The sequence below is a fragment of the Nycticebus coucang genome, chromosome 3 (genome assembly GCF_027406575.1).
Source record: "Nycticebus coucang isolate mNycCou1 chromosome 3, mNycCou1.pri, whole genome shotgun sequence".
NCBI classification, from domain to species: Eukaryota; Metazoa; Chordata; class Mammalia; order Primates; family Lorisidae; genus Nycticebus; species Nycticebus coucang.
The window spans coordinates 145,563,328-145,590,588 of NC_069782.1; the positions used below are offsets into that span (position 1 = coordinate 145,563,328).

Genomic DNA, 27,261 nt, shown 5'->3' on the forward strand with positions numbered 1-27,261 from the left:
ATGGCTGGGCATTGTGGCGGGCGCCTGTGGTCCCAGCTACTTGGGAGGCTGAGGTAAGAGAATCACTTAAGCCTAAGAGTATGAGGTTGCTGTGAGCTGCGGCACCATAGCACTTTACCCAGGGCGACAGCTTGAGAAGCTGTCTCAAGAAAAAAAAAAAAGAAGCAGTTACAAAAGAAATCCCATATGATCCCATTCCTACAAATGTCCAGAAGAGGTAAATCTATAGTGGTTGAAAATAATTAGTAGTTTCCCAGGGCTGAGGTTTTGGGGAGAAATGACTATCATGGATGTAAAGGTTTCTGTTGGGAGTGATGAAAATGTTCTAAACTCAATTGTGCTGATGATTGCACAACTCCTGTGATTTACTAAAAATCATTGAATTTTAATGGGTGAATTGTATGGTGTATGAATTATAGCTCGATAAAACGGTTATAAAAGGGAGCTCATGACCAAACTGGATGTCAGAATGAAAACAAGCTGTGAAATCACATCCTGGGAAGAAAAAGCTAAAAGAGAATTATGACTCCAGGGGAGCCTCCATCTTCAGACATTTGAAAGGCCATCACACAGACGGGAATGTGTGTGTGTGCGGCCCCAAAGGACCCCATGTACCCAACAAACGTTATGCATCCTTCCCAACTCAGCTGACAATCACCCTTTGCCCGTCTCTGCCGTCCACAGTCAGAGCACTGCCTTCCATGTGTCCATAACACTTCCACCTGGCATGACGTGTTTGATTACTGGAGGACAGTCTGAGAGCATCACTAACTTACCAGCTGCATTAAGGGGCCTGCTGGTTTTCACTCACGTTGTCTCCCTCTCCCTAGAACTCATCCCCATGCCTGGCACATAAGAGGTGGTTAATCAGCATTCACTGGAGGAGGGGATGAGTGAAACACAAAGACCAGAAGCTACAAGCGGACCCTCTGAGAAAGAGCTTCTGACAGCAGCCTACACGGGCTGCGTGACCACCCGTGTAGGATCTGGCCAGGCACATGGAGGACAGAGGTGTTGTGGAGCTGAATGAAGTACCAAAGGGGCATTAATGTACACAGCTATGATTTAATTCTTTAAAAGTACCAAAGGGAAGAGCAGATGGAATTGGGACTGTTTCTCCTTCTGGTTTTTGTTTATTTGTTTGTTTTTGAGACAGAATCTCTCTCACCCAGGCTCCAGAGCAGTGGCACTAGCTCACTGCAGCTTTGAATTCCTGGGTTCAAGCAATCCTCCTGCCTCAGCCTCTCAAGTACCTGAGACAACAGGTGTTGCCACCATGCCTGGCTAATTTTTCTATTTTTCGCAGATGGGTCTCACTCTTGCTCAGACTGGTCTCAAACTTCTGGCCTCAAGCAATCCTCTCATCTTGGCCTTCCAGAGTGCTAGGATTACAGATGTGAGCCACTGCACCCAGTGCCCTTTCTGTTTTAAAATCTCATAGTTCACGTACACTGGAAAAATCATAAAAAGCAGATAAGAAGGATAATCTAGTCAAATCACTTATAATCTCTGTACCACATGATAGCCTCAGTTAACACAGGATAGCCTTCTGTGCTTTGTGCATTCCCTTCTGTGGACAAACAATACTTTAATTAATGGGGGATTACACAGCTCTGTACATCTCACAACCTTTAATCATACTTAACCTGTGCAGGCACTGTGCTCAACACTTCAGATGCACTTGTTTCTCCTAAAACCCAATGAGGTAGATACTTATTATTTATCCTTCATATTACAGTTGGGGAAATAGGTTCAGAGAAATCACATACTTTGCTTAAGATCACAGACTAGTAAGTGGCAGAGCCGGATTTAGATCCCAGCAAAGTGACTCCTGACCCGGCAGGGATTCTGCAGATGTTTATGGAATGAACGAGATGTGCTCACCTGCCCACACTCGGGGAAACTGAGCTTCTCTTGCCAGCTGGTTAGTTATGAATGCTCTAGATCTCATGTCACTCATATCTTCGTGGTCACACTATACTAAGGCTAAAATTAGGGACATTTTAACATAAGAAATGCATAAAAAGCATGTCTTTGGCTCCAATTTCTCCCAACCATTGGATTAGTTTCCCTCAGGCAGAGCCTCAAATACCTCGTTGAATAAGACTCTCCCAGTATCTCCAGGTCTGGGCTTCGGTCACCCATGGGGCCATTGGCAGGGCTCGCCCCTGCTGCGGACACTGCAGCATTGCACCACTGCAGCTCTTTCAATGCTGCCACATCCACTTGGAAGGTGCTGGTGCCACCTCCCTACTGGTACAGATGCTACTAGTGCTGGGGCCACTGCTACCATGTGAGCGTCACCAACACAGCCAGCTCCAGGCTCACCGACGCCACCATCCCACGCAACGCTGCAGAGGGCAGCGCAGGTGGCGTGCAGGAGTGAAGAGCTGTGTGTGTTGTCTGCTGGAGCCCTACTCAGCCTGTAGGCAGAGGCGGGACAGACTGGCCACCAAGATACCGTCGTGTGCTCAAAGTGACCCCTTTCCTCCAAGGGAAGCTTCACTCTGGACTAGCCAGGTCCCCTGGGTAAGAGATTTCTGGAAAATCCCACCATGCTCCCAGGACATCTCCCCATCCTCCACTGAGGCCAGCAGAAGCCAAGCTGGGACCTGCTTCCCACCTCCACCTTCTCCTGCCTCACACCTGCCGCTGGCCACTGTTCCGCCTGTGCTGTGCTGCTGGACGCGTGGAGGCATGGTGTGTGGGGCCCATTTTTAAAAATTCAACAAGACCTCATGGTACACACTTGTGAACTAATCTTACCCTTGACTCTGCCCTAATTTCCTTTCAGTCTTATTTCTCAAATGCAGCATTTTTATTATTTGATTATATGTCTGTCTGAAAGTCCCCTTTGGAATAAGACAGTAGGTTATCAAAATGAAAGGAAATTAAATGACAAGCTGGAATAAGAATTTACAGATACACATTTTTAAAAGAAAACTCCATTTTCAAACCTGGTGTGTTTCTCTAGGGTCTTTTTTTTGTTCCTGGAAGTTTCAAACAAGCAGAAAATCTTCACCAAGTGAGTTGGCAGTTCCGGGTGGACAACAGAACTCTCTCAAGAAGCTTTGCTGCATGTGAATTACACAACGACTGCTCACCTCCTTGGCCTTGGTAGATAGACCGTGACAACACCACGAGGCAGGGCTGATCCTTGGAAGCTGGCACCCAGGGCCCCCAACCCTTCCTGCCTCTCCCCTCTCTTAAAGATCACCCAACCTCCCATGCTGTCCTGCATGGGCGTAACAGCCATGTTAAGGTTTAAAGCTGTAACTCCATGCTTCATGGTGGGGGATCAGGGGTGATCCCATAACCCTTATGTTTATAGGACCACAAATATAATTTGCTGGGCCCAGTGTGAAATGAAAATGTAGGACTCCTCATTCAAGGAATTAACAATTCCAAGATGGTGACAGCACAGGTATACCAGACATGGGGCCTTGTGTGCGAAGGCACAGGGCAAGCCTCTGAGCTGTCCTGCATCAAGAACACATGAAAGCACTCTGGAAAATTATTTCCATTTATAACCACAAACTTGGGTTTTTATGGAAGAACAACACTATTTTGTATTTGCAAATATTTAAAAAATAAAACAGAGGCTTGGTGCCTGTGGCTCAAGGCCTGAGCTGGAGGGTTCGAATCCAGCCTGGGCCTGCCATACAACAATGAAGGCTGCAACCAAAATATAGCTGGGCATTATGGCAGGTGCCTGTAGTCCCAGATACTTGGGAGGCAGAGGCAGGAGACTTGCTTGAGCCTAGGAGTTGGAGGTTGCTGTGAGCTGTGACGCCACAGCACTCTACCCAAGGTGACAGCTTGACGCTCTGTCTCAAAAAATAAAATAAAATAAAATAAAATAAAACAGAAAACATCAAAGACATTCCATTCTCATAGAAGCACCAGTTGACTCAGCTCTGCAGTTCCTATACTCTTGTGCAAAAGTGTAAGAAATAACCTTGTGATTTTTCCCGTGTTTGCATCCAAGCCTCTACACCCTGTCAGAGTTCTGCATCTTAAGAGATAGGGGTTCTTAAACGGTGGGTATGATTTAGCAAGGCTGAGAGAAAGGGGTCCAGAAAGGCAAGGACAGGAGCAGGGAGGGGAGCAGGGGCACCAGCGCTACTGAATGACTTTGGAAAAATAGAGATGAACTCGACAGCTTTTAAAGTTCTAGAATCCGACTTTAAAACAGAGATTTTTTATGCTCACATAGGGCAAAATAAATGTGACCCACTCAGTGTCAAACAGGCACTTGAACATAAATGACACACAAACTTCTTCCCTTTCCAGGCACTAGCATGAGAATGCAATTCAAAGGGTGAACGGAGGGTTTGCTGTCCTGGAATCAGCTCTCGTTGGACCTTCACCCAACCTTCCGGATCTCATGGTTGCCTCTGAGCTCCGGCAAAGCCCTGTGTATTTGTGCCAAGGCTGTTCTCACTGCTGGCGTGCTAGTGAGGCCTGGACACTGCCCAGCACATTATAGGAGGTCATGGTGGGCGCTGTGGGCACTTTGGGCATTCTTGGCAGAGAATGAAACCCATGTCACCACCATTAACAAGCTCAGCCTCAAGGGACTGAGTGGTGTACTGTGATACGCCATGGCAGCACTTTGAGAGCTCAGAGGTCTGTCTTTAGGAACACGCGGGCCAGGGTGCGTGGTGTCTTACCCATTCTGCAAGGAAACTAGATTGAACACAGAATTCAAAGACAGCATGTAATACACATCTATTGCATCAGACTGCAAGTGATTCTCTGTCTGCCTCTCTTGCGTTCTTTATAGTTATAGATAATATATATTAATTTATGTATATATCAATACATAATGTTAATTTATGTGCATATGCCTATATATGTGCATATGAATATGCAAATATGTGCATGCATATGTGTATGCGAAATATGTATATTTATATGTTTATATATGCATATATAAAAAGAACAGGAGAAGCAGGGAGAGAAAGAATGTATATACAGATATACACACACAGAAATATATAGGACAGCACAGTCCAATGCCATTTTATTAAATTCATAAACATTTAGTCTCCTCATGTGCTAGCCTGACAGGCACTAGAACACAAGGTTACATGAGCACCACCACCCTCACGAAGCTCCCCACCTGGAGAAAGATGAACTGAAAACCATAATGCCCTCTCTGTCAGCGTGGTGGCTACTGATAACAAATGACAGCCTGTTCTGGTGGTTCTAGAGTGTGGTCAAATGTGTGTGCTTGAGCCATGCTGGCTGGGCCCAGGTCCCATCTCCACCAGTTTGTAGCTCTGTGACATCAAACATGTGACTTAAGCTGCAGGGTCTCCCCTGGCAAAATACAGTCATGCGCTGTACACCGATGTTTTTATCAATGAGGCACCCCATACACGACCGTGGTACCTTACGATTTTAATACTGTATTTTTTACTGTACCTTTCCTATGTTTAGAGATGTTGAGAGACGCACATACTCACTGTTGTGTTACAACTGCACCAGTATTCCGGGCAGTCACCTAACCCTAACCCTGTATAGGTTTGCAGTCTGGCAGCAACAAGCCATAGTACCTAGTTGTGTAGGGGGCTGTGCCATCTAGATTTGTGTAAGTTCACACTATGATGTTCACACAAAGCCAAAATCTCCTAATGATGCATTTCTCAGAACGTATCCCCATCATTAAGTGACTCAGGACTGTATCTACAGCAGTGCCTTCTTCATATGATATCAAGGCTTAAATGACACAACAATTGAAAACACACTTATTGGCACCAAGAAGGCATACTGATAAAAGGTTATTACTATTATATTGCCCTAAGCAAAGTATCACAAGACTGGAAAAACAAACACTACACATACTATTAAACTGAAACTAACTGATTAGCACATGTGTGCACAGAGGAATGTCAACCTTAGCAGAAAACAAACAGAGGAGGACAGGAAGAAACCTACCTAACAGGTACAATGAACACCATCTGGATGATGGGGATGCTCATAGCCATGACCCAAGCATTCTAAAAGCGATCCATGTAACAAAAAAATATATATCATATTATTAGAAGAACATTAAGGTTCTACAGCAGGTCACAAAAGAGAAAAAGGTCAATTCAAATTGGGAAGGTCAGAAGAAGCTTTGCAGAGAAGGTGGCATGGAGTTGAGAATCCTTCCTAATAACAGGTGCTTGTTGAGAGAACAATGGGAGAAAGGTGGACATCCTAGGGTAAGAGTTTGTTCAAAGGTCTCAAGGCATGAAACACGCCCCCATGTCCAGAGAACTCCTAGCAGATCAGCATGACCAGAGGAAAGGTTCAAGGTCAGAGAGAAGTCAGAGCCAGATCTGGAAGGGCCACCCAAAAGCCCTAAGCTAGGGAATAACCAAGTCAGACTTGTCTTTCAGGGGTCCTCAAACTACGGCCAGTGGGCCACATGAGGTGGTGTGATTGCATTTGTTCCCGTTTTGTTTTTTCACTTCAAAATAAGATATGTGCAGTGTGCATAGGAATTTGTTCATAGTTTTGTTTTGTTTTTACACTATAGCCCAGTCTTCCAACGGTCTGAGGGACAGTGAACTGGCCCCCTGTTTAAAAAGTGTGAGGACCCCTGGATAAACATACTTTCACCTTTCCAGGGTCACCATGGTACTAATCAGTTATCACAAATACCAGTCTCGGAGTGTATTAAAGCCACAAAACACAGGACTTGAAATTCACATGTTCTGTCCTCTGTTCGTAAGTCTTCAAAAGGTTTTTTAGTTTTAGTAATGAATTGTCCGCTTTTTCCATGCTGATGGAGTTGCTGAGGAAGGTTTTCTTTACCACTAATCTCTTCTAGAATGATTTTTAAATACTCATATTCCTTACCACAGGAGATTCCTAAGTGGCCGCTTTTTAGCACTCAGAAGAGCTGCGTGGCAATCGCTGGCCCTCCAAGGGCACAGGCAGCAACTGAAGCTTTGGGGGTCAGGATCTAGGTGGGTGGGGAGGCAGTGCGGGAACAAGACCAGAAAGGAGACCCCAGAATAAAAGCCATGTGAGTAAACAACAGCCAACAGGAACAGCAAGAAAAACAAAGAAGGTCATCAAGGAAGAGGAAAAAGAACTTATGATGTAGTCAGAAAGGGACAGGCAAAAATCAGATAAGGTGAAAATGCAAAGTAGGTCTTTTAAGGGAAGTTAGTGACAGAAGAGATCCTTGGGGTGGGGTGTTCAGAAACCCCACTAAACAGTTTGAATATATCTAGATCAATTTGTTCAGCATCATTCATGAGGTCAGCCTCATTCATGAGGTCAGCCTATTAGTCAGTTTTATTAATTCTGTTTGTTCAAATTTGTTCTGGTACCTTCCATGCCAGGCACTGAAGATTCAGAGCTGAATGAGTCTCCACCTTCACTCAGTAGCTCACCTGCCACCAGACTGGAAAATAACTTGACACCACAGAAAGCACATGGTCTTACCCAGGAAGGACTCAAAACAGCCGGGAAAGAACTGAGCTGTTGAGCACCTGATTTGTGCCGGGTATTGTCCTAGGAGAGCTTATATCCGCTGTCTCATTTAACCTTCAGAATGCTCCTTTGATAAAATCAACAGGCACAAATGATCTATATTTCTGGCCCCAATTTTCTTTGTCCCATATTAGAGAAAACAGAGGCAGCAGGTGAGAAAGAGGTCATGAGACAAAGAAAAGAAGCTGAAACACCAAAGTTTCATTTTAGACACCCTCTCGTTTCCAGAACTATAACCTTTGGATCTGGACTTAGAGTTTCATAAAACAAATGTTGCTTTTTCCAGCTCACCTTTTCTCTTTAGTTTAACACGACATTGTCCCAAATGCCCAGACTTGTTAACATACTCTGTCTGTGCATGTGCTTTGTGTGTGTGTGTGAGAGTGCTGGCGTGATCAATTCAGGTACAACTAGGGAATGTCGTTATCCCCGCAGGATCTGCCAGTTGCTCAAACCCAAATTCTAGACACAGCTGTCCTATCATTGCCCTAGGACAGTCTCCTTGTATGGCAGTTGCTGCAGCTTGTAGGTGCTAAGCACTAGTGGTATCTTACTTGTTTTAAGTTGTCAAAAATAAAACAAAACCAAAACCAAAAAAATCATACCAACCCATAAAGCGAGACTTCAACTTGGCATGTACTTTATGGACAACTGAGAAATTCAAATACAGCATTATAGAATAGGTAAAGCAACCACGAAAAGTAGCAAGATCTCTAGCAATCATTCTTTATTTCTTAGACAATAATTTTCTTCCTAAAAAAAAACAAATAATAAATTACTTATGGAACATCTACTATACGTACTATGTGCATCCCATGAAACATTATAGGATTTCTTTTCATTATCATTTTCTTCTTTAAAATATTTAAACTGTTCGTTGATCAGGATGCTTTAGCTGTTTTCTCTTTAAACAATTTTATTACTATGAATGTCTTCAGAAGTTTAACACTTTGATGGCTATGCAGTTTTCTGGGCTTTTTTGTTTTGTTTTCTTTCTACTATTGTTTTTCACCTAAAGCATTCCCTTTCCTTTCCTACTCTCTGATTTTTAGAGAGGGGGGAAAAAAAAATCTAGCATCCGAGGTCCAAGACCACTTGAAATGTCTAGGCTGGGGATTGCTAATGACCTCCCAGAGATAACCCAAATTGCTGATTTAGCAAAGCTCATTCTTGACCTTGACACAAGACAGGACAGGCAAAGGGGAAAGACTTGGAGGGAGCAGAGAAAGAAAAAGGATCACAGAAGTGCTCAGATCTCGCCAAGTCCCTCCCCCATTCAGCAAACACCTGGCTGAGTTGGAAACCGTGACCAGCCCAACCTTCCTATTGGCACCAATTGAAGCTGTCAGCTCTAGGCTTGTCACCAGTTGCACTGGGAGGCCCCCGGGCAGCCACAAGAGCCCTAATTAGGCAGAAATGACACTTCTACAACTGACCTGCCAGGACCTTTGGCAAACCATTTAACATCATTAGTTAACATTTTTTAAAAGTGTGAATGTAAATGAACAGCCAGTGGCTTTCAATGGAGTTTGTCGGTGGCATCTCCCCCTCCCTTTTTCTTTCTTTCTCTTTTTACATGAATAGTCCTCTTGTTTTCGCCAGAATTGGAGGGAGGCAGTGAGGAAGACCAGTCCTCTGAGAGGAGAGACCTGGTAAAGCAAAAACATGCTCAGAAGAGCCAGAGACCATCTCTTCCTGCCTTTGTATGAGTCTGAACAGAGACAGTCTCCCAGGGCCACCAGAACAGAGCAGGGAGACAGCGTGAACTGGCAGACTGACGCTAGGTCCCGCTCCACGGTCTGCACTTGTGAGCACGGCCAGCCATGATCCCAGGCTTTGGGTAGGTGGGAAACTGACTCGACGGTGCCTCAAAAACACTCTTTCTCCCAAGCCTCTTACCACTTTTTGGCTTTTTGGACACGTAGACGTTGCTTGTTCCACAGCAGCAATTTGGCAAATGTGTGCGCAGAAGTTTAATCATCCCAGTTTTAAATGTACCTAGTCCCTCTCCAAAGGAATGAAGTTCTAGGGGTAATTATTTCAGAAGCCAGTTTGATACTTACACATATCAGTCCATTTCCTACCTGAAGCGCTTATTTCCCACTTTGAATCACGCTTCATTTTGTTCTTTGCTTTACACCCACAGAATCCGTACACGCCAACACTCTCCATCTGTAGGAGGGGGAAAAGAGTTTTACTGTGAAAATGAGGCTGTGCATTGCTGAAGTTCTTGAGTCGCACACTCTTGTGCACACTCGTGCTGGTTGACTGAAGAGGCACAGTGGGGCAGAGAGGGAGCCAAGGGTTAGGTGGGCACAGGGGAACTGGGTCCCTGGCAGGCTTTTGCACTTACCACCTACTTGTTATGTGGCCTTGGGCAAGGTGCTTAGCCCTGAGTCTCAGATGTTTTTATCTGCAAGACAGAGATAATGCCTTACTATGTCCATGCTCAAGTGAGAAAAAAATAGGTAGAAATATCACGAAAACTGGAAAGTGTTGTGTAAACAGAAGGAGTCATGGACAGATAGGAGCTGCCAAAATTGAGGAATCCGACCAGGTTGTCTCTCTCATTTACCTTTGAGAAATGACATTGAGAATTTGCCCTCTTGTTTCCCAAGGCATCCTCAGCCAAGGCCACTACACCATCAGCACATGGTCCCTCGCTATTCTCCCCCTCTGCTCCTGCTTATTCTCAAAGGGGCTGTAAATATTACAAAAAACAAGTGCATGGGTGCAAAGCAAATTCCTAAACCCCCCAATTATGTGAGCTATTTAGTCACTCCCTGGATCCTAAATAGTATCAAGGGGGAAGCCCGTCCTGCCCATCTCTGGATTTCTGGAAGCCCTGTGAGCAGTGAGCAGCAGTGGGTACACAGTAGATGCACAATAAATGTTCACTGAGCTGCAATTCAAGAATTCAGCTTCCAGACATGTGCTTAGAGCAATCAGAATGTGCGTGTGTTACAGAGGCAGCACAGATCCCGAAATTGGGAGAGCTTTACTTGCCCCTGAATTAAAGAGGAGTAAAATCAAGCAGGAGGCGGGTGGTGAAGAATGCCTGCAACTTAGGAGAGAAGCAAAAGAAAACAATCTCAGTTTGGGGCAGAAAGAGAGTGAAAATACTGGGAAATGTCCTTAATAACAGTAAAAGGCAACAGGGAAAACTGCTCATCGTGATGGAGCATTTAGTGCTTTTAAGCTAAATACCTCAGCATATTAAGCAAATAGTGAAAAGCCAGCTAGAAGATGTCAGCAAATTGAACCGAACAGTGCTCAGAAAGCCGATAGGAGGTGTCTGGTTCTGACCCCTTTCCCTGTCACATGCCTGGGCCCAGCCTGGTTGTTTAGTGTTGCCTCTCCTCTCCAGCTGCGGAGCTTATTGAAAAGCTCTTGCTCCCCGCCTGGTTTTGGCACATTTTCTGCAGGTGCCTCCTACTGTGGCCACAATGGGCTGCTAGGGAGGTTTAGACCTGTCAACAGCTATGGGGAGGGGGTGGTGATGGCGGAGGGAGTGCAGTCATTGTCTTAAAGGGCCAGTGACATTGTGTGCCACCAACGTGCCTGCAGCACTGGCACCTGCTAATGAGATGAACCCTTTCTCCCACTCTCTCTTTCTCTCTTTAATGATTTAACTTGATTGCTTTGGTTCCTTTCTGGAAGGGGAATTGCTCCATTGATCATATAAAGTAATTGCCTGTAAAACATTGCTCTGCAACAACTACTACTTCCCTGGCTGAAAATGTCACAGCAATTGAAAAGCTCTTAGCCCCGTTCAAGAATGAGGTTGCTAAAGAGAACAGTCTTTGCATACGTCCCCAAGATACTTGTGTGTTCCCAGAGTTACAAGTTTTTGGTGTGACTGGTGAATTTTTAGGACAGAGAATTTCTTTCCCGTAGTATGGTACGGTTTTTGTGTGATATTCTAGAAAACTAAATGAACACATTTTTTTAAAAAAATTCCCTGAACCCTAAAATTAGATATATTTATTCAGAGAAAAAAATTATTGTTTTAATCACTCATGCAAGTTTTTCCGCAGAAGCCATACATTTGGAGAGACAAATGGTTCAGAGGGATTCAGAGAGTCTTCGCCTCACAGCAGAAGGCAACATCTTTGTCTAGGAGGCAGCCGGGTTTTGGAAAGAGGAGTTGATGCTTTAATTGTTTAGGGTTTGCTGATTTTCCCAACCTGTCACTTGGCGGCGGCAGCGACACACTGTGGGAATAGGGACCACACATTTAAAGAGTTTTCATAAATAGCTTTCTTATATAGTCACTGCTACAGCGACGCGAGGGAGTAATTCACCTGAGGAAAAATCACTTTATCATAGGCATGAACCTGCCAAGGAAATAAAAAGCTGTTAGGGATGGTTTCATTTTCCTCTGACAGGTGAAACCCTAAGTTTGTATCTAAATGTGAGAGACTTTTTCAATTTAATTTGTGGGAAGCGCCTCTTGCAACATGCAAGGCTGCCGTGTTGCCAATTTGGGAACAGAACTCAGGTGAATCGCCTTGCACCAGGATGCTCCGTGGATATTTTTTTCTAGCTCATGAAGTTAAGGGCAGTAGATGTGCCTATTATCACACTTTTTAAAAAAGGCAAAAACATCTGCCTACTTACTAACAAAGAGCATAGAGAACTGAGGTAGGAAAAAAAAGGCCATTTACAATTATAAATACAAAAAAGCCATGGAACTTTTTACATCTAAACCCTCTGGAAGGTGATGGTACAAGTTCCATAACTGTATATATGCACAGCATTTTTTTCTTGGAATTTAGAGATGTGGGGTTTTATATTTTAAAATCTTTTAATACATGTACTATCAGAATATACATGACATTCAGTCAAGGCACTTATCCATACATTACCAAAATATACCATTTGTGATAAAAGGGATTTTTCCTCTATCTACCTGTTTATTAAAGAGAACACACACAAAAAAATTCCTTAAAATGATCTCATTTAAAAAAGCTGATTCCTGGATATGAAGGATTATGTTGACAGCCTTTAAACCAGCAGCTTAAATGTTTTTCCTATTTGCTTACATTGGAAAGTCTTTTTGCCTATAAAGTGATACATGAAGTTAGATATTTAATTAGATATACACAGTATAATTAGCTAACTAATAAAGACGTAAATCAAACATGGAACTAAATAACCCTAAAAGTTCTGCCTGACTCTGAGGCCTTTATCTCAAAGCAAGATTCATATAGTCATGGGAGCAGGTAAGTGAGCAGTAAATACCACCACACAGCAATTTCTAGCAGCTCTGTCTACGAAGGAGGCAGTCCAGACCGAGTAAAGGGGGTAGAGCTGAGCCCCTGCAGACAAGCATAGGAGAGCCCAGATAGAGGGGCTAGAAAGAGAAACCTCATGAGTAAGGAGCAGGGCAGGCAGCAGGGTTCTGGGAGAGGGCCTGGGAGGTGGCATTCTGAATGGCAGGAAGCCGGGAGGTGGCTAGCCTGCTGCAGGTCCTCAGGCCGAGTGTCCTCTCCATTAACTCCCAGAGTAGGAGTGTGCATGGACAGTTTTAACACCATTTCACCATGTTTCTGGCGGGGACTGGGGGGAGAACATTATTTGAAGAGGAGAGAGACAAGCCAAACAAGCACCTCATCTGCCGAGTGAAGGTCCCATCTGACAGCACCACGGGACTGGTTTCACTTTTGCATCCCCTTCTGTGGTTTACTTGTATGTGATGCAAGAGGTCTGGCTAAAATTCCAAAGTTCAGAGACAACGAGATCATGCTTTATATCTTATTACTCATATATATCTCTGTAGCACATTTTAAACTGCCTGACTGCACAAGGTATAAATTACTTAAGTTTATTTGAACTTCCTACTAAAGAGGATTTGTAAAAATGTTGGTGCGCTTTTAAAAGCAAAAGCAGCACAATGTTTTTTTTAATGTTGCATTATTCCTATGTTCATGCACAGCTGATTCAATGTATACAGTGGTGAGAATTATAACCCAGGCTAATGTGTGATTATTCTGAGTGGTAAATGCTACCATTCCTCATAATTCAGGTTTGTAAATTTACTTGTACCGTGAGAACCACACACACTTGAACCTGAGCACTTTATCTACTTAGTAGATACATGGGTTTACATTTGGTACCAATACGAATCTCATCCAGTTAAAGTTAACCCACAGAAATGTTAAGATCTTTTATACTTAAATAAAAAGCTAACATCAGGGCGAGAAGTAACAGGACCTGTTGCAATGTTTATATTCCATATATAAGGTGTGCATACTTTACAGTTAGAAAATGATGTTAATCTGAACTTTTTAAAATATCTCCTGAATTACAATAGAACCATTGGCTAAAGGAAGAAACAGATTTTACTATTTTATGCCTTTTCAGAATGCACAAGATTAGTGTAAAACAACATTTGAACCTCAGTGTTATGATCAAGTCAGACATCACAGAAGCTACACAAGCACAGACTTCACTCGCCTACCAAAGGGCTTTGCTCTACTTTTTTATTTCTTACAATTTTCTTAGAATTACACACTGCAAAGTTTCCTTTCTTTTAAAACTAAGAAAGCTAAGAAAGCATTAAGTAGTCAAAGGCTTTCTCCGTTTGATACAGATCATAGCCCTTTCCTCCATGTCCTTCCAGAGTTACAGCTTATTTTAAAATAACCCATTAAAATATAATTCTAAAAGACTAATTTTAGATGCCTACCGTAAACAAAACCTAAAATCCTACCTACACATTTTGTCAAAAATAGGTAAGACAGGGTGGCATGAGGTGGATAATCCGAAAGTCTCAATTTGGAGAGCAAGGTGAGTCTGCCATAAACATAGTAACGGTTTCATCACAACCACAGTAATTGTGGGGGCTGATTCCCATGTGACAGCTGAGCCTTGGCCCCAGAGGGTACAGGCATGGGTGTGACATGTCTGATTCGCTAGCCAGGGTCCAGTCTTGTGCCAAGAAGGACAGTGTTCCTTTAGAGCTTGAAAAAGAGTATGAAAAGTTCAAGGAATGCCCCTTGTGAGGGTAGAGCCAAATCCAGACAGCATACACAGAAGAGGGAAAAACAGTAATTTGTAGTTGAAAAGACAAAAACAAAAAATTAAAAAAAACACGCGGTGATTCTTTTAGTTCTCATATAATGAATAGTATGTGGAGATAGAGTCTATTGCAAACATAAAAGAGTTCTTATGATTTTGAATTCTTCATTTTGATTGCATATCTTACCTTTGCAGATTTACAATTATCTCAAAAAAAAAAACCCTCAACTAATTTTCCAACATTAAAAGAAGCATACAAGAAATTACTGAGAAGATGATATTTTTCTTCCAAATATTCATTTCTTAAGAACTAGAAATGGCTGTCTTTTCTGTAGGGTAAAAGTGATGACACGCAGTTCAATATTCATTCCGAAGCTTATAAAGTGACAAATACACATTTTGTTTATTTCAAATATCACACTTTAAAATAAAAGTCATGGTTAGAACCCTTTATTCTTACTCTAAAAAGCACAGTCTTTGAGTTTTATATTCTCCAAACCAGCCTAGGAACTTTATTTTTGCTGTTGGCTTGGTTATAAAGAAAAGAAACCATGGATGATCAGGCAGCCAAAGTTCAGGTCAGATCCACAAGTTAATGTAAACCCCAACAGGTGTTGCCTTAGAATAATTTTATATCAAAAAGAAATTTGGCCCTAGTTCCCTCAAATAGGAATTCTACTTTTAAAATTTGAGAGGTAGAAAAATTCTTTAGACAGTATAGAGAAGTAAGATGGACGGAGATGGCTCTTTTCTATGAAATCCTGTGCTTCATAAGTTCGTTTCACAATCATCCCTATTTTTAAACTCCCACAAAGTTTCTAAGACTAGATTGCAAATATTGGGTCATGAACTTTGAGAAGAATGATGACCTAGGATAGCTGAAGGGTATTTTAAATCAATGGGTTGCTTATAAATCAACTCCAATTTTATAACCATCTCACGGCTGTTGAGCAAGTGTGGCTCCTTCAGGGAGCTTTGCTAGATCTGACAAGGGCAGTGGGAGACAGTGAACCCTGGATTACTCACGCTGCTCCCGTGGCTGTCTCTCTATGCACACAAAAAGAAATGGAGGTCAAGGCAGGCACCCAGATACTTCTATTCAAATCTCATTTTTGCCTCAATTATTTATTTTAAGTAAATGTGCCTTCACATCAACTCTTTCTTCCATTTTGAATACAACTGGATGTGAGAGTCTTTTGCATTTTCCTATTCTTTCCTATCCCAAACTGTAGTAGTTAAATTACAGCTGCTAACGATAGATAGCCCAAGCCAAAGGTAAGCATCATAAGTAACGTATTAAAAGCATTTCCACTTTAGGAATAATATTTCAGTCTTTTGTCCTTACTAAACTATTCTCCTCCAAGTACTAATGGAAACTTTTTTCTTTTTTGAGAAGTCCATTCTGATTATTAGTTTTATTTCAATAATATCCACATAAGGTATTGAATGCACAATCACAAAATATAATAATTATATTATTTAATTAAAAACAGGATCATCCATACTTTAGCCCTTGTTAGCCTACAATACAATTTGGTGTATTTTTCAAAATTTGTCACAGAAATTTAATCTAACAGTAGGGATTCATTCACATTTTTCACCTTAAATAATTTTGGCGGTACACAGTGCTCCAAAAATTGTCATAGTGATGATAATTTATATACAATTGTCATATATGCAAGAGATTCAATTAAATCAAATCAATTTTGAGAAATATGCTTAAAATGATCTTATTCACTAAAAACTCCCCAAATTCATAATTCTTCAAATAATCGTTCTCATTCTTAATTTGTACTAGTGTTTGGCTTTTTAAAAATACCCAAAGAACTAGAATTCTCAAATTTCTTAAACAGGACAAAGCAGCAATTCTGAAAGGCAAATCAAGACAGAAAAAGAGAAAATAACAGTAACCACCGCAACAAAGCAACAACCACCCTACACTCTGCCGACAATTAACTCTAGGAGTCAAGAACTAAATTTTTAACAACTGAATTTTTTAAATCCCCCAAATAATTTTTTGAAGGTATAACATCACCGTCAGTCATGGCCAGGCCAGCAGAAACCACCAGGCATAAAAGGGAAAGATCGTCTTCTGAATTTGTTGTAAGAAACAGATAATTCCTCTTAAGCAGATTAACTTAAAGTACATTTTCAAGGAAGTTAAAATCCCCTTCAATCAGGTTCTGAAGTTTAATTACAAAAGTCAAACAATTTATTAATTCTCATTGAAATTCAACAACAAAATAGGCGTAAGAAGGACTCTCAAGGGCCAGGAGCCAGGCCAGATCGATATTTGCAACAGTAACCAAGAAAACATGTTTAGCCATAACTTGATAAACATCTAACTGGTCCTCCTAACTGGGATTCTTCCTGCTCTCTTCTTGGCTGCCCCCTATGTGGGAAATGCATTTAACATCATCTTTGCTCCCAATAAATACAATGACAATATTTATTTCTCTACTTTTATATTAAGAATAGAAGTACAAACCAGAAAACCTGTCCTTTGCAGGATATTTTAAATGTATTCCTTTTGCTTTCTTAGCCCCCTAATTAAGCTACAAAAATACCTTTAAGTTGTGTCTAGTGCCATAAAGTTAAAAAATTATCTATTTAGAAAAGCCAAAATAGCTTGCTTAAAGAGTTTCTTTTGCCGGATCTTTTCTTTTTCTCTTTACTGTCTAAACTCACTGGGATAATTGCCCTGCTTCCAGTTTCATTCTGCCCATATAGATATTGTGTGTCTATTCCCGGAAAAAATACCAATTAAACTGCCAGCAGTAGCATCTCCAACAGTATCTTTTGGTCTTCAGTGTCAAAGGCCTTTGAACAAATGACCGGAAGGCTGAATCTAAAACAGCCTTTGACAGGATGCCAGCTTTGAACATTCACATTATGCCTACAGCTCCAGCTTTCTGCTTTATTTGGGAAGCAAGAGAGAAATAACACACCAACTTTATAATTTGGCACAAATGCTAAAGGTTAAAATAAAAGTGCTAGATTACCAGGAGGCTTAATCACTGCAAAAGGTCACTGATACTGTTTTTAAAAGAGGGCTCCCCTTTCCTTCAGTTCAGTCTGGATTCCTGTACAAACCTAAATAAAGGTTTTCAGACAAATGCTGAAAAACTGCTATAATGCTACATTTCTTTTTCCTTCATTTCTTTGGTTACAATGACATCATTTACTATGCGTTAGGCACTGTAGAAAGAAATGTTTACGTGGATTTTAAAATTTAATCTCAGAGAAGTCCTGTGAAATTGAAAATATTAGTCAATGAGGAAATAGGCTTAGAGGGGTTAAGTAATTTGCATAAGGTCACACAGCTGGGAACCGGAAGAATTAGGATTTGAACCCATGTCCTCTGATTCCAAGACCCAACACTTCTAGATTTTCTTGTTTGCATCAATCATCAAATCATTCCTGGGTAAAGGCTTAGTGACTGACTTTCTGAATTGATCCATGAGAAATCCTTTAAAGCAGTGATTCTCAACCTTGACTGCACATTAATATCATATATTTAACAAATACCTATGCACAGGCTCCACTCACCAGAGATTGCTTTAATAGGTCTTGGGCAGGGCCCAAGCATCAGGATTTTTTTAATTCTGTAGCAATGAATATAATAAACAATGCATCTCATCATGGTACTTATCTTCTAGTAGTGCTTAGATTCTAGTAGAATCTGCAGTTGATTCCACTGTGCAGCTCAGACCAAGTACCAGGGATCCGAGATTAATGCCACTTACTCACAGGCCCTTCTCCAAGACCTCAGTGTAAGCAGCTCAACTGTCTCCTCCAGAAAGGGTGGACAAGAGTCTAGTAACAGCTGACACAAGACAGCAGAATCTAAGAGAGTTCTAGCTCTGAGAGGTAGCGGTACACAAAAGGAAATGTATGGGCAGTGGAGTCAGTGAGACTTGGATTCAAATTCCATCTCTGCTATTTACTGACTGTGTGATCTTGGGCCAATCACTTACCTTTCATGGCTGTTTTGCAGATTCAATAGGATGCCGTAAGTGAGCTCCAGGCACATAAAAGTGCTCAATCAAAGGTAGTTGCTGCTGTGGTTTTGGCTGGTTTTGTTGTTGTTACTACTAAAGTAATAATGACTATTGCCGGGAGACATCAATAAAGGGGGGGAAAAAACAAATTAAAAACACTCTATTTTGTATTAGTCAAATCAGTCCTACTTTTATTACTTAGAATTTCATTTACAGGTGTTTATATTTGCAATTAGCTTGGCAATCGTATTTCTCGTTCATGACAACCAGGTGAAGATGGTTAACATTATTATTCCCATTTTCTAGACGAGGAAAAGGCAACGTTTTCCATCTATCCTGCCTCCAGTGTCTATGATTTGTTGATTAAAGGCACCTGCAATCATGTTCATTAGTTCCCTATGAAAAATGATATTCAACACCAAGTGTTAAAAGCAGGAAAGGAGAATTAACAAGCACTTGATAGCAACCCCCAAATAACATCTAAACAATCACTTCTAAACATCAAAGTCATGGCGAACAAGTTCCCATTTAAATAAAGGTGCTGGAGAGGATTAAGGAAAAATGAACAAATACATTTTCTTTATCTGCATTCATTTAGGAAATGTCTGATGTAGCTTAGCAATGTTTTTTTTGAAATGCAGAGACTGATGAATGGTTAATTTCCTCTATGAAGAGCTTTCAATTAGCAGGTTGGATTAGACTAATGTGTTCTGATACTTTAATCAGAGCGACAAAGTAAGAGAAATTTAAAATGGAAAGACCCAGTTCAGGGGTTCTCAACAAAGTTCACCAGGAAGCCTGTGTATTCTGTGTAAGGGGCTCGCCACTCCAAACACACACCCAACACTGACTAATGGCTTGCTCATGTGTCTCTTTTCCGATGTACAGAATTTCCATGAACAAAATATAAATGCCTCTAAAAGTACTACTCAATGTACAGTCACCATGTAGAAGTACCACTACCTGGGGTGGACGCCTCAATTGCTTTTGCTGTTAAAAGGAGTCTTCATATTCAAAAAGCTTAGAAAATACTGATGCAATCCAAATCTCTCTTTACTGATGCAGTAAAGATCTTAGGTACAGCTGAGATTCTAACCTAGGTTTTCTCATGCCCTAACACATGGCCCTTGTCTCACATGCGCACCATCCAGTGTGGTCATAGATTCATGGGACGTTAGCAGTCATGGCTATGTCCCCTCTCTAATACCATTTTCTCTTTCTAAAGGAGAACACAGTCCTTCCCTTTCTCTGTGGATATGTTCCCAGAATTGTCTAAATCTCTCGAGCCTCTCCTGGGCCTCTCCTTTCCCCCTCCTTCCCTCCTAACCTTAACTCCCAAGTCTGGTTGCACAATGCAACACACTCAACCCCTGTCAAGCTCTTACGCTCCGGAAGTGCCTATGGACATTTAGTCTCAATATGAATTGGAAAAACAGTCACCAAGGAATGTGCAAAGTATGTATAAAATCTGTATATGTGAGTGGATTTTACAGCTAAAACCCCAGTGTCTTAATATCTATGGAAAATAAGAAAGTGAAATATTCCTGAATAATCGTTTTATTTACTCTGGATCTGTTGACACCAATAGACTATTAAAGAAAAGTCTACCCAACTTTTCAAAATGTCTTCACGTGTACTGTTTCAGCTTATTATCCTGATGACTCATTTGGATGTAAGTGCTATTGAAGTGCCATTGGAACCTAAATGCCATGAAGAGAAGAAAAGTCATCGCTTTTATCCACTGCTCTTTCTCCAGTGCCTACAACAGTACCTGGCATGTGGTGGGCATCCAATGAACACTTGATTATGTGGGTGACAGAAGTAGATAGGGATGGTAGTTCTATTTCTTGCCTTCAAGTTTTGAGAAGATGAAATGAGTTCCTAATAACCTCTTCTCACTCTTCAGTCTTCCTATAATCTTTGACTTAACATCGTTCCCTCAATTTTTTTTTTTTTTTGCAGTTTTTGGCTGGGGCTGGGCTTGAACCCGCCACCTCCGGCATATGGGGCCGGCGCCCTACCCCTTTGAATCACAGGCGCCGCCTCCCTCAAATATTTTTAATGAGCTTTTTCAAAGTTATATATACAAATAATATATTCATTTTAGGAAAATCAGATACTACTAACATGTGAGAAGGAGAAAATAAATGTTCCCTCTGACCCCAGCAACCCAGGACAACACAACATGCTCATGTACCTCTTTCAGACTATTCCGTATACAACTGCACACACATACTCTTGACATGTTCCCAAAAGTCTCCGCCCTCCACTTTGCAATTTGGATTTTTTCCCCTTTTTTCTACGCTCTTTTCATTGTTGTTATTGCTGTTGTTGCAGCGCCTTGCCCTCCTCCTATGTTTGAAATATATTCCTTGCTCAATATTTAGGTCCTTTCTTCACAAAGATTTTCTAGAGGATTGGTCTGTTTTTACTTCAACTTTAAGCTCTACCTGGGTGTGTTCTACCGGCATCTTCAGCCCTCCCTCGTCTCTGGGATACCAGACCTTGTTCCTCGAGCTCTATGCTTCTAAAACCCAATGCCTCACATTCCCTCCATCATAACTAATGACTTATTGATCCCTTGTCTGTCAACTGTAACAATTATAGAAGTCATCTTTGCTTCCCGGGCCCCACAATCACCAAATCCTTTTCCATCGTTCCTTCCCATTCTCTCATCCATCTTTTCTTGCTGCCATTAGTGTTTAGGGTCTCACATCAATACTACTTTCACCACTTCCATCTTGTGCTTCCTCTATTCAGAAATTTGTGGCTGTTTCCCTCTCTCAGCATGGGATTCTAGTCCCTTTATGATCTCACCTAAGACTACTTTTTCATCCGTATTTATCATTATTCCTGAAAATAAACCCTTTGCTCCAGCCAGGTTGGTGTACTTATTCACTCAACTAAAAAACATTTGAAGTATTTATCAACTATTCATTATGTATAAAACCCATTCATTCATTCAACGAATATTTACTGAGCATCTATCTACTGTGCCAGGTAATGTACTGATGCCAAGTATACCATAGTGAACAAGGTGGACCAAGTGCCTGTTCTCACGAAACGGAACTTGAGAGTACAGTGGGTTACAGCGAGACTCCGAGAAACTGTGATCCCAGCCCAGGATAATTTCAGTCTTCCACTAAAAATGTCAAATGAATCAAGACATCCGTAAGGGCTGATGTGACCCAGGCTGTAAGTGGGAAAGAATTTCAGAAAGGAAGCGCTGGTGGAGAGAGCTGGACTGTGGAGTGTGGCTTCTCTGAAAATGTGAGAATCGAGGCTGGCAGGCGAGGATGTGCATACAAAACCAGGTGCCTTCCCCCCAGGGGGATATGAGGAAAGGCACAAAGGTGGAATGGTAACAAAAGCAATAGCATCATCTTATTTTGTATAAAGGTTCATTCAATACCTATTCAGCAGAGAGAACTGTGCCCCTACACCACCCCCTCAGCTCTACAGTGAATAAGAACATGACTCAGACTTAGCTTCGACCACTTCTATCTAGCCAGAAGGGTAAGGCAGGTCCATGATGATCGATCACAAACACCGTGAGACAATCCTGAGATCCAGAAAAAAAAACAGAGGACGCTCAGAAGGTACATGTCTGGGTTTGTATAACAGTACTTTCATGTGTTTTGTTTTCTTTTGCTTTACCTTAGATAGGATCTCACTCTTTCTCCCATGCTGGAGTACGGTGGCACAATTATAGCTAACTGCAAACCTCAAATTCCTGGGCTCGAGTCATCCTCCTGCCTCAGCCTCCCAAGTAGCTAGGACTACAGACACATGCCACCACACCCAGCTAATTTTCCTTTTTTTTTTTTTGGTAAAGATATAAGTATCTATAAATGTTTTTGTAATTCTTTATATGTTAACATGTGTTAGTACTTCACATATTTTTATACATTTACAGCCATACGTGCATCTATTGAAAGTGCTTTCTCACGTTCTCATTTTATTCTAAGAGACTTGCGAAGCAGGCGGAATAGGCACGGTTATGTTTTCCAGAGAAGGACAGCGCAGCACAGATCTTTTGATCTGCTTTGGTCAGGGACATAAATAGGCAAGAGCAGAACAAGAACATCCTGTCCATCGCAGCCCATTCCTACAGCAGCGGAAATACCTAGGGCAGAGGGCATACATTAAGAAATTCTAAAATTGCATACGCCTGGCTGGTGTAATGAGGCCAAGCAGGCTCTCTGGACTTAAAATGGCAGGATGTAGGCAGCATTCTGAAAGAGGGATGTAAGCCAAGGACATCCATCTCCGCATCATCTCCCATCCTTAGGCCTGTCCAAACGATAACCACCCCTTAAAGTTCACCCCAATTTTTTATGCCCACAACGGTTTTTCCTTTCATTGATTCATCCCCACTAACATTCCAGGCAAGGAGGGTAGGGAGCTATTTCTCTCCTGGACATTACAGTGTACCTACTCTGCTAAGCTCAGAGGAGGCAGTTAACAAACACTGGCTGAAGGAATTCCTGGGACCTCCAAAGCTCAGTAAGGACCTTGAGTTCTTACATTCCTCCCCCACCAGAGTGAGCCTGCCTGGCACGGGCTGCTCTTGAATCCCACAGGAGCTCACGAACTGCAAAGAACTGGGGGCGAGAGGGAGAGAGTCGGGAAGGGGGACGGCCAGATGGCCAGAGTCCTGGGGTCACGGAGAAGGCGGAGCGTCCCCGGCTGCAGGCAGAGCTAAAGCTTCCACGCCTCCGCAAAAGGCATTTCAGGAGATGGCTAACTACTTCCCCATCTGGAGAATCATCGCAGGAAATTGGTGGGGGGAAAAAAGGAGAGAGGGCGAGTCTCGGGAGTGTGGGAGCCCAACTCCGGGGCCTAAAGCCGAGGGGAAAGGGAGGCGGGAGCAAAAGCCATTCGTAGTTGAGGTAACAGGGAGCAGCTCTTGCCTCAGAAAGAATCTAGGGCTGGAACTCGCGAGATCTGGGGTCGCGATCTCGTTGCGTTGCCTAGCGACAGGGAGGACGCTCGCGGGCCCCCAGACTAAACCCCACTGTAGCCTTAAATCTCCTACCATGGGGGAAGAAGGCGGCGGCCGCAGAACAGGGACCACTAGGGAGCGGCAGAAGCTGAAGCAGCAGGCGATGGAGTACTACCGAGAGAACGACGTTCCCCGCAGGCTGGAAGAGCTACTCAACTCCACCTTCTACCTCCAGCCTGCCGACGTCTACGGGCACCTGGTAGGGACCTGGGACCAGCACCCTCCTCCCGCTAGCCCCTCAGCCCCCGCCCCGCGCTGCGGCAACGCAGTGCGCCTGCGCCGCAGAGTCGCGCGTGCGCGCTGCCGGCCTGGGCTCGGGGCCTGGTTGTTCCGAAGGGCAATTCCTCCTAGAAGTGGAAAAGGAATCTTGGGGGAGAAGGAATCTCAAGGGAAGAAGCGGTGGAAAGTAGCTAGAGGAAAGAGGGCGCAAGGCGGATTTAGAGCTGTGACGGAAGCGCAGGACCTGGCGGGCTTCCTAGTTAAAGGTTTCACTGCCCTTTAAACACAGACCTTGAAATCCACTAGCTCTGCTTTCCAACCTTCGCCAGCCCCCTTTAACCATAGGATGAATGCCTTGGCATTTTCCACAGTCAGGCCTCAGCCTGCCCTGGACCCTCCTCTGATTGGCTCCTCCTGCGTTCACATTTCTCTCTGATTTCACACCCACGCTGCTTGGCTTGGGCACCCTCCTCAGCCTGGATGCCCGCCCCCACCTGAGCAGCCCTTCCTTGAACTTCAAGTTCAGACCAAAGCCTTGCCATTGCACCCTGGACTAACGGTCCTGTGTTCCTATAGCATTTCCAACGTGCATTGTGATCCTTTGAGGCAGCCTCCCAATGGAGCTTGTTGAGCTTCTGTTGAGGACAGGAGACTTTTCTTAACACCTGAGTCCCTGTGCCCAGTTCTGAGAACTGGAATGTACCGTGGCCCTAGGCAATGAGCAGTTGAAACAAAGGTGAGTTTTCTGCGTCCAGATCCTTGAGTACTAACTACACTGACCCCAGTGAAATTGGGCTGGTAGGGAAAGCCCGCAGCGGGTGTGACCGCACCAAGCAGAGGGCAGGTGCTGTGAAGAAGCAGGACGTGCTGTAAGGGTTCAAAACCGCATCTTGTCGGAGTGGTTGATCTAGAGGATGCTACAGGAAGTTTTTTTCCTTTCGGTCATGGCCCATCAAAGGTGTAGGGCGTGATGTTTTATCCTTAGAACCACTGTGAGGTAAAAATTATGATTCCCATTTTACAAACACCTGTGGCCCAGTGACATTTAAACGATTTTCTCAAGGCACTCAGTAACAGAAGAAAAAAGTCAAACCAGCGTTGTTTCCCTGCAGAGTGCATGGTACCTAGTGGACTCTCAGGAACTATTTGTGGGATGAATCAATGAAGCTTCACTCTGACTTCATTCTCTTTCTACTCTCTTGCTAGAGGAATTCTTAGATGCTATCTAGTCTAAATTCCTCATTTTACAAAGACACTAAGCCCTTGTATCACAGCTACTTGGCGCATAAGCTACAACTAAAAGGGTAATATTCTTCCCAATCTGTTGGGTAGCCAGGACATTAATTTGTACAGCTCTCTGAGAGCTTATACCTTAGTTAGGGGGCAAAGCCACTGATCTGTGAAATAACTGGAGCAAGAGATAAAGTGGTATATGATCATGTGTTAAACTGAGGAAATTCCTAGTATAAGAACTCAGGGGAGGAGGATCCCTGCAGGCTGTAGTATCCAGGGAAGTTTTGGCTTGGTCTTTGAAGCATGTTCAGAAATTGCATTAGCCCATAAGGCAACCTCCTTTTCATTTTCTGCATCATTGCCCTGGTTTTGGCCATCCTGTTCTTACCTGGTCTCTCCCTCTGTTGAGTCCATCCTAGCAATGTTCCTAATACTCAAGACTGACCATAACTCTCTTCCTCAGAAACCTGCAGTGACTGACCCTGACTTGCTGGGCTTCATGTGTGTGATTTGTAGTGCTCACAGCCCTACCTCTGGTGACAGCCTCATCTCCCACTCCCTGCTCTGCTCCTCCACACTGGATCACTGACTACATACACCCTAAAGCCTGAAGTTTCCCACTTCCTTCTCTGTTGCTTATCCTGTTCCCTCTACCTGAGGTATCTGCTCTCCACTTCCCCACCTTTATCGACCTGTTGAAATTCTACACCTCCTCTGGTGTTCAGTTCAAATGCCATTTCTTCTTCAGGACATAAGAGAGGAATTCAGGCAAGGGGAAGATTCTTGTAGGAAATAATAATACTATTTATTCCTTCATCTTAACACGCTATTGAAAGAGTTTTAGATTGCAAATCAGGCAGATCTGGGTTTGGTTCTTAGCTCTGCTACTTAAGTAGCTATCCTCCAGTGAACCACACCTCCAATGTGAACACTCTTATGTAAGTCCCTCCCTCCCATGTCAACTATGGACCTGGCCATGTAACTGCCTTTGATCAATAGGACCTTGGCAAGCATGATACAAACAGGCCCTTGCTGAGTGCTGGCATACTGAGGCTTGTCCTCTTTAGCTAGTCACCATGCTGTGAGGATGTCTCAGTTACCCTGCTGGAGAGAGATCACGTAGAGAGATACAAGGCCTCTGGGATATGGTGTGAGAAAGACAGATTGCCCAGCCAGCCCAGCTGAGGCACTGGACTTATGGGTGAAAACATGTTGGGTGTTCTGGCCCCAGTCTAGCCTCCAGATGACTATATCAGCATAAGAGATCCCAAGTAAGACCAGTAAAAGAACTTCCCAACTTGATTGCAGCCCATACTGCAGAATCATAAGCAAATTAATGGTTTAACCCACTAAATTTTGGGTGATCTGTTACAAAGCAGTAGATCATTTAAAAATAGGCTATATGATGTTGGACAATTTTCTCTGGAATTCAGTTTGTTCATCTGTAGAATGGAGATGATAATCACCTACCTTAGAGGGTTGTGTTGGGAATTTAATGGCGTAATGTATAAAATTCCCAGGGATGGGGAATTAAGACATGATTTAATTTATGGAATCCTGTATATGCCACACACTATGGTATGTGACAGTGACAAAGAAGAGATAGTCACTTTTTTTTTCTTTTGCAGTTTTTGGCCGGGGCTGGGTTTGAACCCGCCACCTCCGGCATATGGGGCCGGTGTCCTACTCCTTTGAGCCACAGGCACCACCCGAGATAGTCACTTCTTGAAAGTTCACATTAAGCACTAAAAAAATGTTAGTTCCCTTCCCCTCCTAACACAGTATGTTTCACATTGTAGGTGTTTGGTGCTTGTTAAATTGAACTCATTGTGACACACAAAGTATACGCTAAATAACATTTTTCCTCTCCTCATCCTATCTAAATTCATTTAGGCACTTACTTTGTAATATATAAATCACCATGCTTAAAATGCACAGATGGCACAAGAATGGAGAAGCATGAATCCTATGTACTCAATTTTGATATGAGGACAATTAATGACAATTAAGGTTATGGGGGGGAAGCAGAAAGAGGGATGGAGGGAGGGGGGTGGGGCCTTGGTGTGTATCACACTTTATGGGGGCAAGACATGATTGCAAGAGGGACTTTACCTAACAATTGCAATCAGTGTAACCTGGCTTATTGTACCCTCAATGAATCCCCAACAATAAAAAAAAAAAAAAATGCACAGATGGCTTTTGAAAATCAGCTTTTTCTTTGGTTCTTTTGAGGCCTCACCTCTGAACTAGCACATTGCTGTGCATTTTAGATAACCCGTTGTCCAG

General features: G+C 42.8%; 2 protein-coding genes across 2 annotated transcripts in view; one reads left to right on the top strand and one right to left on the bottom strand.

Annotated features, from left to right (window-relative positions):
* HSPA12A (heat shock protein family A (Hsp70) member 12A) overlaps positions 1-23,690 on the bottom strand; it is a 167,231-nt gene extending 143,541 nt beyond the window's left edge. The window contains exons 1-2 of the mRNA XM_053583829.1: positions 23,557-23,690; positions 9,579-9,666 (exon numbers count right to left, since the gene is read on the bottom strand). Coding sequence (XP_053439804.1) covers positions 9,579-9,666; positions 23,557-23,559 — 91 coding nt within the window. The 5' untranslated portion in view covers positions 23,560-23,690. The remainder of the gene's footprint in view (positions 1-9,578; positions 9,667-23,556) is intronic.
* The window catches only part of ENO4 (enolase 4), a 43,012-nt gene continuing 38,907 nt past the window's right edge, over positions 23,157-27,261 (top strand). The window contains exon 1 of the mRNA XM_053583828.1: positions 23,157-23,722. Within this exon, the coding sequence (XP_053439803.1) occupies positions 23,258-23,722 (465 nt within the window). The 5' untranslated portion in view covers positions 23,157-23,257. The remainder of the gene's footprint in view (positions 23,723-27,261) is intronic.